Source organism: Narcine bancroftii, chromosome 12 (genome assembly GCF_036971445.1).
Source record: "Narcine bancroftii isolate sNarBan1 chromosome 12, sNarBan1.hap1, whole genome shotgun sequence".
Classification (NCBI taxonomy): Eukaryota; Metazoa; Chordata; class Chondrichthyes; order Torpediniformes; family Narcinidae; genus Narcine; species Narcine bancroftii.
In genome coordinates this window covers 67,284,772-67,298,061 of record NC_091480.1, presented here as the reverse complement: position 1 = coordinate 67,298,061, position 13,290 = coordinate 67,284,772, and the positions used below count along the sequence as shown (strand labels likewise).

The 13,290-nt window shown below is 41.0% G+C and overlaps 1 protein-coding gene across 3 annotated transcripts in view; it reads right to left on the bottom strand.

Annotated features, from left to right (window-relative positions):
* Positions 1 to 13,290, bottom strand: part of smarcd1 (SWI/SNF related BAF chromatin remodeling complex subunit D1) — a 55,734-nt gene that overhangs the window by 10,679 nt on the left and 31,765 nt on the right. For all 3 annotated transcript variants that reach the window (XM_069906657.1, XM_069906660.1, XM_069906658.1), the window contains 6 exons: positions 12,571 to 12,687; positions 10,843 to 10,944; positions 8,602 to 8,763; positions 6,063 to 6,160; positions 2,920 to 3,055; positions 1,794 to 1,916 (listed from right to left, as the gene is read on the bottom strand). In XM_069906657.1, the coding sequence (XP_069762758.1) occupies positions 1,794 to 1,916; positions 2,920 to 3,055; positions 6,063 to 6,160; positions 8,602 to 8,763; positions 10,843 to 10,944; positions 12,571 to 12,687 (738 nt within the window). The remainder of the gene's footprint in view (positions 1 to 1,793; positions 1,917 to 2,919; positions 3,056 to 6,062; positions 6,161 to 8,601; positions 8,764 to 10,842; positions 10,945 to 12,570; positions 12,688 to 13,290) is intronic.

Below are 13,290 nucleotides of genomic sequence, written 5' to 3'. Positions count from 1 at the left end.
GTAGTTTAGCCACTGTAAAGTTTACAACCAAGAGAAGGTTAGATATCCTGCAGGTAAGTTCCACTGCAATGTGAACGGTTGTACAATCCTGCCTCAATGCCACCATTTGAATTACCTGTGTACCTTGGGTGTACATCACTCTCACCACATTTACAGCTAAGCCTCGAGCTGAAAAAATGTACACTGTTCGCTTACCGTCAAACAGTGCATAAAGAAAGCATTATTCTGGACCTCTGTGACCTTAGGATATCCCAAAGTTCTTTACAGCCCAATCACTTTTGTAATGTAATCAATGTTGCAACGCAAAAAAATGCAATGGCCAATTTGCGCAGAAGATCCCAAACAGCAGTGGGATAAATCAGCAGGTAATTGTTTTTTTTTAATATCACAAATACAGGGCACAGGAATTCAGTGGGAAAGAGAACTAGTGGGTTAACATTGCTGCTAAAAGACCACAGGACATTCAGCATTTTGTTAATATTGTCAAGTGCAAGTGCTGTATCATTAAAGGGGTTGAACACAGCTCAGGACTGGCTAAATCAAATGAGCTTGGTGGGTTGTGTGACATTTTTCCCATTCTACGCTTCTCATACTGTACCACACAGGATGCAACAAAATTCTGGCAGTATAGAATTGAAAGAACACCCATTTTAAAACAAAATAAGCAACTGACAATCAGCGTTGAGTACGACAGTATGACGATTCCTGCAGAACCAAGTCTGTAAGCAGTTGAAGAGTTCAGTCTTGCTTCCTGAAGCCCCAAGTCAATAATGCAGATAACACCAGCAGGATCCCAGCAAAAAGGGTGGCCTTATGCAACAGTATACTAAGTATACTAAAGAACTAACCAAGGGATGGAGATCTGAACCACAAAAATCACAAACGTTAAATTCTGCCCTTTCATCTTGAAGTGGTTCTCAACCTTTTGCTTTCCGCTCACATCTCACTTTAAGTAGTCCCTCAGCCATTGGTGCTCTGTGATTAATAAGGGATTGCTTAAGGTGGTCTGTGGGTGGGAAGAAAAAGTTTGAAGACCACTGCTTTAATCAGCCCTCATTGACTCGTCATGTGCATGGTTTCAGAATGCTAAAGGAAATGGGCCAATGACCATTTTTCTCAAGCAAAATATTTCAGTAACAATTAGGTCTAGAGCAGTGGTTCTCAACCTCCTCCCCCCACCACCAGACCACTTGAAGTAATCCCTTACTAACCACAGAGCATAGGGATTACTTAAGGTGGTCTGAGAGTGGAAAGTTTGAAAACCACTAAGATGTGTTAAGATGCCTTAAAATGTGTTACCTCAGGTGACTTGTAAAGGAGCAGGCATTACCTACTTGCCTTCACTAATTCACAAACCTGGGTGACATACCTAATAGGGATGTTAACGACGGGGTACAGGAGTGTACTTAAGCACTAACATCTTTCACACTAGGCCTGTGTGCACCCTTTTACAAGCCTTGGTGCCACTTGCTCTTTGCCCAACATTGTGCATACTTAAACTATGCTTCTCATGAATAGTGTAATTGTCTCTTATATAATGAAAAAGATCAACTGATCATACACAGCTCAGATTGGGAAGACGGTACACTGGATCAAAAATATTCAGGGGCTACCAGATCCTTTTTAAATTCATTTCCCCACAAGCCCGTTGAACAAAATAGGATCTTTTAATACTGCTTTACTGAAACTTGAAAGTACATTCTCTTATTTCACAAATTACCTTCTCACAAGAATACAGTGCAAAATATCTTTAAAACATCCAGCCTAAAGAGCAGCTCACCGTGGATACGTACCTTCAGGTCACGGCACTGTGACTGCAGCCAGTCATTGATAAAGCCCTGCGGATCTCTGGCAAAACTGAGCATGAACTCTCTCTGTGTCTTGAGCTGGTTAATGGTTTCTATTGTTTCATGAATCTGTGAGATTAAAACACCCAGATCATTCAGTTTCAAGACAGAAGCTGCTCAGAAATCTACCTTCTCTGGAAAACTAAAGACACTATTTTGCAACTAACACAAAATACACTGTTTATCCAGTCTCTATGTTATTCAGATGACCTCCTCTTTACATGCTCTTCAGTTTAAATATTAAAAGCAGAGACCAGTACTTTTTTGGAGCAAATTTAATATTTTATCTCATTAGTACTGTGTAATTTTTAAAGTATGCAACCACAAATGTTCCAGAGATGCTCAAAATCTCCATACTCAGTATGACAAATATTTGAGTTTAATCAGTATTGGCCATCTCACCAGAGCAAGGCACAGCAAGAAACTTCACTTTAAATTCAAGCTTCCATGTTCAATTTGCTCTGCAGAAATTAAACATAGAAACATAGAAGATAGGAGCAGGAGTAGGTCATTCAACCCTTCGAGCCTGCTCCGCCATTCAACGAGATCATGGCTGATCTTAAAGTTCAGTACCCCGTCCCCGCCTTCTCTCCGTAACCTTTAATACCCATACTGAAGAAATAGATCTAATTCCCTCTTAAATATATTTAATGAACCTGCCTCTACTGCCTTCTGTGGCAATGAATTCCACAGATTCACCACCCTCTGGGTCAAGAAATTCCTCCTCATCTCGGTCCTAAATGGTTTGCCTATTATCCTCAAACCATGGCCCCGGGTTCTGGATTTTCCCATCATTGGAAACATCCCATCTGCATCCACTCTGTCCAGTCCTGCCAGAATTTTATATGTCTCTATGAGATCCCCTCTCAATCTTCTAAACTCCAGCGAGTACAATCCCAATTTGCACAATCTTTCCTCATAAGTCATTCCTGCCATTCCAGGTATCAGCCTGGTGAATCGCCTCTGCACTCCCTCCATTGCAAGAACATCCTTCTTTAGATAAGGCGACCAAAACTGCACACAATACTCTAGGTGTGGTCTACAACCTTAAGTCAGAATGTTCCAGGCTAACCTTGTTATCGAGAGCTGCAATCTCCTGCTGGCTAGCAGTCGAAAGGAGAAATGAATTCATTTGCGTCTTCAGTGTGTCATCCACCTCTACATCAATATCGTAACACGCAGTCTTCTTCTGATCATTCGGGTCCACACTGAAACATCAAATGGAGATAGAATATAGGAGAGGACAATGGCGTGCACTTGAACTACAGTTAAACTGATCAATCGAGTACACTAGATCCAAATTAAACTCTCAGCTGTACATGGCTTGACTGGCATGTCAGTCTATCCATGGAAAAAGCTAAATGTGGGCAAGACCCTACCTTATTTTTAATTTATTATGAGGATAATATATTTTAAATGGTTTATTTTATTTATTTTAATAACAGACAAATGTACTGCTGTAATTGACTATTTGCCCAGGCGGGGGGTGGAGGTTTAACCTGAAATCCGGTGGCTGCTACAATATTGTATCAGACACATTTAAAACGCCTCCTGTTGAGGTCCATTAGGCCTTGCCACTTGTGGTTAAGAAGGCCAAAAACATTTGGACCCATGGATCCAGGACATGTTAGTAAAGGCATGGAGAGAGAGAGTGTTGGGGGAAGGGGAAAAGGTAAAACAGGTGGCCAGCTGAAGCGAAGTGAGCATGCTTCCTTGCTTTATTTCACCCCATGCTTTAGTCTGGTTAGAGTATTGGCATTTCCATTAAATACATGTGACTGACTGTGCCATGCTATGACACTGTAATGTGAAGCAGTTACAAGCTACAGTTCAGTTCCAGGGACTCTCCATAAGGAGATCCCAAGTTTATGCTCTGAAGATTTCTGCAGGGAAAGTACATGAGGTCATGGATCCAGGTTGAAATCTTGGAAAATTACAGTGGGAACAAAGGGTTACAGTGGCACATCCGCAAGGTTGAGGACTGTGTATAGTGCGCTGAGGGAGGTGATCACACCATAGTTCCAGAGTGGGCAGGCAGAGAGGGAATGGGTGACCATGGAGTCAACCAGAAGGACGTGAAGGAGTCCCACTAAATCCATCTCCTTCACAGACTGATTTCCTAGTTTGGATGGCAAGCAGCACATCACTGCATGGAAGAAGAATGAGGGAGCAACAGTGATGGAAGTTTCTGCAATGAAGAGCCTTTCTGCAGTAGAGATGGCTCAGATTTATTGTCAGAGTACACTCATGACATTGCATACAACCTTGAGATTCTTTTACCTGTGGGCCAGGCAGAATTACCACTTATTGGTAGTGCAAGAAAAAAAACTACACAACATACGCATGTAAACAAATAAAGAAATGTAAATAAACTGACTGTGCAGTACAGAGTATTTTTTAAAAAATCAATAAAGTGCACAAGTCAATCCTTAAAAGAGACCCTGATTGAGTTTGTTGTCAAGGAGTCTGATGGTAGAGGGGGAGTAGCTGTTCCTGAACCTGGTGGTGCGAGTCTTGTGGCCCCTACACCTCTTTCCTGACGGCAGCAGCGAAAACAGAGCATGTGCTGGGTGGTGTGGATTTGTGATGATTGCTGCTGCTCTCCGACGGCAGCATTTCCCATAGATGTTCTCAATAGGGGGAGAGTTTTGCCTGTGATGTCCACTACCTTTTGCAGGGCTTTACACTCAGGGGTATCGGTGTCCCAATACCAGACCATGATGCAGGATGGCATGTTGATTCCCTGGTGCCAGGGTAAAGGATGTCAGTGAATAGGTGCAGAGGGCAAACTGCCAGAAGTTCTGGTCCATACTGGTACCAATAATGGAGGTGAAAAGAGGGATAAATTCCACCAGGTCGAATTTAAGGAGCTAGGAAAGAGGTTAAAAAGTAGGTCCTCCAAATGTAGTCATCACCAGATTACTATCAGGGCCATTTGTTCACGTTCAATCTTGAATTATTTTCTCTGAAATGTCAGAAGCTGAGTGGCAACCTGATACAAGTTTATAAAATCATGAGATAGATAGGTGACTTCTTTTCCAGGATGGAATTGTCAAATACTAGAGAAGGGTAAGCCAGCAAATAATATAAAAATAATAATAGCTTCTACAGGTAAATGAGTAGGAAGGGAGTAGCTAAGAATGTGTTTGCAATGAGAAGGCTCACTCAACCGACTCCTTGGGATGAAGGGGTGACATGTGAAGAGAGGCTAGACTATACTTAATGAAATTTAGAATGACGAGATGAGATCTTATTGAAATACAAGAGACCGTTTCCCTTGTGGGGGCACAGTTTCAAAATAAAAGGTGCCCATTTCAGACAAGGAATTTCTTCTCGTAGAAGGTAGTGAATCTTTGGAATTCTCTTCCCTTCGGAGCTGTGGAGTTATTAAACATCTATCACTCTCTTCCTTGAATATATTCAAGTATAGTAATATCCAAAAGTCCAGATGCCAGAAATCTAGACCACCCGAGAATCCAAATTCTCAAACTTGAATTTAGCGGGCTTTTGTGTGCGTGTGTAAGTGCCACAGATGCACAGCGGCAACAAGCGACCATGCTTAATACAGGTCATCTTATCATAAATTCATTTATGTAATGCATTTTTCTTTCACAATGTTCATCTTTAAACATAATTTCAAGCATTACATGCTTTTTTTGTAGTGACAAAAATTTGTTTACATTTTTATCTTTTAAACGGCTCGCTTTTGATAAATGAAGCACGCTGTATTTGCCAATGAATAAGCAATTCATTGTTCACCTCTTCTTTATTCCTCCTCAAATTTGAATTTTAAAGGCACTGCCTGAGAATCTGGAAAATCTGAACCGACCCAAACCCTGACCAGTGCGGATTTTAGGACTTTTACTGTACAATGTTATGGGAGAGTTTGAGAAGTGGTATTGAAGCTACAACCAGATGAGTCGTAATGTTATTGAATGCAGCATGCTCAAGGGGAGAATAAGTATGACACCTTGCAAAACTCAAAACCATTGAAAAGGCACAGCAACCCCATCCAATGAGCTTCATCGTGCTAGGATCAAACAGAACACATTTACAATACAGCCAACAATCTGAAACTTTAAACATTTCTCTTTCTACTGACATTGCTTGACCTGCTAAGTATTTCCAGAACATTGTGCTTTTTCACCCCTGCAAACTTTAAAATGATATTAAATTTGAATTCCTGTGCAGCAGGTTCAATGTCCCCGTACTCACCTGATAATGTGGTTAATGATAATTGGCTCAGGTGGCATCAGCAGAGCATGCAGTCTCTGAGGGATTTCAGAGAACTTCATTCGTTGACACTCAAAGATCTGCAACAAAAGAGACACACTCAACGTGCACAAGATCCTATTTTCAAAGGAGAGCTGCATGTATCATTTAAAATTACTTTTTAAAAATTTAGACATACAGCCCAAGATTTGGAAAGAAAATATCAATGAAACTGCCAGTCTTCACTGTCATTCCCAGGGCCAATTGTCAACATTATCAGGATTTTGGCACATGCAGTCACAGAAATCTGCAAATTATCCTGGGGGTGGAGGGGGGGGGGGGGGGGAGAGAAATTGGGTCTGAATAAGCCAAACATGCTAATATGGGACTCGTGGTTTATTACAAGAATGGAAACTCACTGTAAATGTTCTCTACAGTGTACCAGATTTACAGAAGATCTGTACCAAATGAAAAAGGGGCAAAACAGCCCCCACTTTTATTTGAATGGAACACACAGCTATAAGAGCATTGGGTGTTCAACTTACAAAGGGTTTTTTTTGCTACATCTTTGATTTAAAATTATTCTTTTAAACCTTTCAAAACAGTTTCTAAGTCTCTCATGGATCGTTAACTCAGAATTTTTAACGGGGTGTTGAGAAGCTTATGCTTTGCTCATCTTGATTATTTTTAAATATATATATTTTTTAAACCAAGCATTCTGGTTCTTTTTATTCTACATCCTCTAAATGTCACTGAATGTCCTAATAATACAGCACATTTGATTGCAATTTCAGATTCAGACTTGAGTAAAGATGGATCACAAGGAGTCAGTCCATTGGCCATCAAGTCTGCTCCACCATTCTCATCATGAGTTGATCCATCCTCCCACTCAGCCCCCCTCCCCAGACTTCTCCCTGTGACCCCCTGACTAATCAGATACCTGCCAATCTCTACCTTAAGTACACCCAACAGCCTCACTCCCACAGCTGCCTGTGGCAACAAGTTCCACAGACTCAACCCTCTGGCTAAAGACATTTATCCACATCTGTTTTAAAAAAAAAACTTTATTTATAATTTAAAACAACAAAATAAATGTCTACAATATTTCAAATTCAATCCCAATACATGTGGTATATATATTTGTGTAAAAATAAAGAAAATAAATTAAATAGAAGAAACTCCCTTCTACCAACCCCTCCCCCTCCTTTTGACCTCCTACAACAGGACAAGAGAACCACCACAGGAGTATTTCACTTTTCGATATCTTATGGAAACCTATAAGAGAAAGGGAATGTTCAAGATTCATTCAAATATTAATACCCACAGTTTGTAAATATGGGCACCATATTTTCCAAAATATAATATTTATCTCTTAAATTATAAGTAATTTTCTCAAATGGAATCCAACTCCAAACTTCTGCATGCCATCTCTCCATTCCCAGATCAGTAGTCGACTTCCAAGTTATAGCAATGTGAACAAATTTCACCGTATATTCAATTTTTATTCATCTCACATCTCCCAGTAAAAACAGCATTGGCTCCTGTTGGAATTTTACCACCATTATTTCATTCTAATAAATTACCTATTTCAAACCAAAAAGGTTTAACTGTAGAACACTTCATCTGTTTTAAATTGATGCCCTTTTATCCTGGACTCCCCTACCATGGGAAACATCCTTGCCACATCAAGATTCAAGGTTTCAATGATCCTAATATTGCATTAGAGATGTGGGAAAGCTTCCATCAAACTCACTTTGCATTGGTTGGCAAATATCAACTATGTCAAAAAAGTGGTGTGCTAAACCACTGGGACAATCATCTGTCTCTTGATGGGACCTGGAAAGAAGATAAACTCCAGGGAAAAGGCAGGAGAGTGGACCCGCAGAGCTGACTGCGACAGTTCTAGGAACTTTCATTTGTCAACAATGGCGATGCAAACCCAACAGAAGGAAATGCGGCCAATTAATTTATCCATCTTATGCCTGCAACAAAAAGCAGCGATAAAAACACAGGTTTTGTTACAACGATTGAACAGCCACTGTAACTTGTTCTCAGCATGAGGCCATGTAAAAGGACCAACAGGCCTTTGCAATAGCATCACTTTGCATGGATTAAAAACAGAATTATATTTTTATTCCATCTAGCTAAAAATACCATACTTTACTGCAGGGGTATCTAAACTACAGCCAAGGGATACCAGATCCACAAGCTTACACAACAGAGCTTCCAAACGTCTATAGCTGCTGGTGCTTGAATGACACAGTTGCCAGTTTGTCTTGATTAGAATCGTGCAAATATAGAATTTTGGAGAAATTTCAAAGCCAAATACCAGGATATCCCTAACTAGAGATAAAAGGGAAATAGTAGTGCACACTTAAGTGGCTCTCAAAGGTGAAAGGTCTGGCTTCTCTGTATCATCAACAACGCCTGAAGAGTTGTTAAACCTTACTTTCACGAACCAACATTGAAGTTTAAAAACTACCTACTCAATCCTACCAATTTGATTTATTAACAAATGGGCACCTAACACGTCAATAATTACCTGCTGGAGGTATTTGTCACAGTTGATAAACTCTCGTTCATGAGAGTCTTGCAGCTTGTGGGTTTTGATGTACTGCCAGAGAGCCTGAATGATAACAGGACGAGTCTGAGTGTGGATGCCCAGCAGCCGTGCCAATCGAGGATCCAATTTAAACTGGGGTGGCTGTGAAAGAAAATATAAATAAATCACTCTTCAGATCCATAGGCACACATCAAGCACGTGATCAACCTTTATACACAGGCTTTCAACAGTCTGTCTGCAGGATAATGAAGTTAATGTGTTTGCTGCCACCCTGAGGCTGCACTAAGACTGCAATTCAAGTCATTGTCACTGTCCAAAGGACACAAGACATAGGGGGTCATTGTGCCTGCTCTGCCATTGAATAAAAACATTGCTGATCTAGCCATGGACTCAGCTCCACTTACCAAGTTTCTCCCCACAATTCTCAATTTCCCAATTGTTCACAAATCCACCTACTTGTATATTAATTAAATACAGCCAGTGAGGCAGCCTCCACTGCTTCATTGGGCAGAGAATTCTAGATTCCTTACTGTCTGGAAGAAGCAATTCCTCCTTATTGGTCTTAAATCTACTCCCCCAAATCTTGAGGCTATGTCCCCAGTCCTCGTCTCACCTGTCAGTCTGCCAGTGGAAACAACTTCCAAGGACTCTCAGTGTCTCTGAAGGGACTTTCTTTTGCTTATCTTTCTTTTATCGTTAGGGGCAGCGGGCAATGCTCATGGTGACTTGGTTTGCCTTACGGCAGACAAGAGTTGAAGTGTATTATTATGTGACAATAGAAGGAACCTTGATCCTTCCATAATTTGATACGTGACAATAAGATCCTCCCTCTTCATATAAACCAATGAATATCGTCTCAGGGAACGAAATCTCTCCTCATAAGCTAACCCCATCATTTCCAGAAACAACCTGGTGAACCTCCTCTGCAACGCCACCAAAGCCAGTATATTCCTTCTTAAATAAGGAGACTGCAAGAACTCCAGGTGCTACCTCACCAGTATCCTATAGAGTTGCAGCAGAACCTAAACTTAATCCTTCTAATGATGAAGGTCAACATCTGATTTGTCTTCTTGATTACCTGCTGCATCTGCAAACTAACTCTTTGCTAATTATGTACAAACCCTCCCAGGTTTCTCTGCACAATAGCATACTGCAATTTTTCACCACTTAAATAAGAGTCCAACTCACTATTTTCCCTCCAAAATGGATGACATGACATTTACCAACATTGTCCTCCATCTGCCAGACCCTTGCCCACCCACGTCCCTGCAAACTCAATGACCTCTAGGCGATTTGCCTTTCCACTCAATTTAGTGGCATCAGCAAACGTAGATGTGCCTCATGATTAAGGAGCTCAAAAATAAATCAACTTGTTTGAAATAACCAAATATGCCAACATTTAGGCCTGTAACTGGCCCAGACAGTCAATTACTGTGACAATTCCAAGGCAGCATACAATGTTTTTCTGCTGTGTACTGTCCAGACTGCAAAGGGCACAGTGATAAAATACAACCAGCAGAAGTTACTGATTAACCTCTTCCCTTCAACCTTCGAGGCCTTTTACTCAGGTTTCCCAATTTGAGAGATTATCTGGGAAAGGTGAAATGATAATCAGCAGAACTAAGCCTGAACTTTGCCCAAAACTGCAGACAAAGCACAACAATAATGTCTCTGAAGCGTTCACAGATTTAGAGGTACCTGAAAATTCAGCCAGGGCAAGGCAACAAGTTACCATGCTGTTTTCTGTCAACTCCACTGTTCTCTTGTAATGAACATCTTTATTCATCCTGTTTCGTGCAGGCTTCTTTCCCATATCTTTCTTAATTGACCACAAATTCATGGGAGTTTAGACACCAAGGAGAGGCAGAATTGTCAGACTGAGATTGCTTGATGAAGACAGGAAGCTCAATCTTATTTCCCTTGCTGTTTACAAATGCAATGCTTCCAGCAGGAGTCAAACGGAGGCAGCCTTGTGGCTATCTTATTTTCTTTGTACGAGTCATTATCAGCTCAGCTTGATTCAATTAAACTCAGCATAGATCAGAGGTCAAATTAAGAACCCACATAACTCCCCATTGTCATTTAATGCATTGAAACAATTGATCTACTAGGCACCCCAATGTGATTTATTTTAAACACAGCTACATTTAAGGGAATATACTTGTGAGTTTAACACACTGAGCATAATAAATGATTTTCAACCCAACCCATTTTCCTTACCTGATAATCCAGCATCAGCAAGACTGTGCAACGCACATTCACATCTCCTGGTCTTTTCACTTGGAAGCCATCAGTCTCTTGGGTTGTGGCTGTCCTGTGCCACTAAATGGAATGAATGGAGCAAAGTTACCACATTGTAACACCAGAAGCCACAAGATGAATCAACAACTACATCAGAATTCAGCTGCATGTCCTCACATTCTCTCTCAGTCCTTTCAAATGCATGAGAGCATGCTTTAATCAAGAATATGGACAATCTGAATGCCACAGTGTCTGAGCTCAATTGATTTCACCTTTGATGATTCAAGGTCTTTTATACCAGCTATCAGAATTTAAACTCACTTCTTGCCTGGGATTAATAACACTGGACAACGAAGATTTTGCTTCCTGAAAACCTTTGGGTGTATTTTTCAGCTGCTGATCATGAAAATCATCTTAAAATTTTCCAATCATGTACTGCTTTTAGAAATAACCTATTTTTGTGATTTCCTGTCATATTTTAAGTCGACTTCAAGTGTACAAAACCATGAGGTGCAACATGTCGTTGAAAATTCATGTTCTGCATCCACACTTGGACGTGTTCCCGGCTGATCTTGGTGCCGTCAATGACGAACACGGTGAAAGGTTTCCCAGGACACTGTGACTGTGGAAAAGTGGTATCAGGGCAACTGGAATCCGACTATTGTTGGACACTGACATAAGAGGCATCAGATGCTGAGTACAAACGGAAATCAGCGGCAAAACATTTTTAGATCAGTTGAACTGACGCAATGTGCCAGCCTCATGATGCGATTAAACATGCTAAATTCAATCAAAGTTAATTTAGTGTTTCTCCTATTTCCTACGTGATACAGCAAATATGAAATTATCTTTGCGTTCAGCTTGACGTTGTCCATCATAATCCCCGATTTTTTTTTCCGGAAGCAAACCCTTTGGGGAAAAAAAATTGTTGTCCAGTGTTATCATGGATCTGCACCACCCACGACATGCTCTGTTCTCACTGCTTCCATCAGGAAGGAGATACAGGTGCCACAGGACTTGTGCTACCCCTCAACCATCAAACTCTTGAACAATAGACTTATTCAGAGACTCACTGAATGACTCGTATGACATTATTTATTATTGTATATTTATACTTATATCTGATCTGCATTTGAAGTCACTTTGTTTACCGTAGAAATTTATAGAAATTATTATTTATTTAGACATACAGTAAGGTAGCAGGCCCTTTCCCCAATTACCCACAACCCCCGGTACGTTTTGAACAGTGGGAGGAAACCGGACCCCCCAGGGGAAACCCATGCATACATGCGGAGAACATACAAACTCCCTACAGACAGCGCAGGATTCGAACCCTGGTCCCAATCGCTGGCGCTGTAATAGCATTGCGCTAACCGTGGCACCCTATTACTAAGCAGAAAAATAGAATCTCAGGGTTGTATGTGATGCCATGCATGTATGCTGATAATAAATTTGAACTTTGATGTCAGATTGATTTTTGAACTGAATTATAGTCAGGGTTTATTCAAGGAGTGTCTATTTTAAGGATGTACAGGGAGGTCTTCTCCCATCAGATGTGTGAGACTATGCTGGAAGAGGAGACCAATACTGATGTCTCATAGGTTGCCACCACCATGTCACCAATGTTATCAGTGGACTTGAAACAAAAAAGATAAACATCAGCTGAACTATTCACCTGTGGTTTATAGATCACTCCAATGTGCTCACCTCGACCAGATGATTGTCAGGTCCATAGAGGTCTTTATCCAGCTCAATCACAAGGGATTTGAAGAACGAGGAGAACTTCCGTTTCTGTTTGGTGGCATCATACTTCGATACTGCTGACTGTACATGAGGAAATAAAAGGAATAACAAGCAGCCTGCAGTTTAATACACAGCGCAGAAACTGAAGGTGCAAACTACCTTGCAGTTCATCATTTTCCACTGATCACTTTCTAAAGTGACCCCCATCACCCAAACATTCTCTCGTAGTCTTTTGTGGCTGACCACCAAATGTCGATAATTTGCCGCCAGTCTCTTGGATCAAGGCGACAACAATCCAGTAATATTTATTAAAATTTAGACACAGCACAGTAACGGGCCCTTCCGGCCCATGAGCTTATGCCATCCAATTATCTCAATTAACCTACAACCCCCAGTACGCTTTGGAGGGTGGGAGTAAACCAGAACACCCAGAGGAAACCCAAACTGGTCACGCGGAGAACGACAAACTCCTTACAGACAGCACCGGATTCAAATCCGGGTCGCTGGCAATGTAACAGTGTTGTGTTAACCCAGTGGTTTTCAAAACTTTTTCTTTCCACTCACATCCCACTTTAAGTAAACCCTATGCCAGAGGTGCTCCGTGATTAGTAAGGGATGGCTCAAGGTGGGATGTGGGTGGAAAGAAAGTTTGAGAAACCACTGTTTTATTTGTCCCTCATTGAC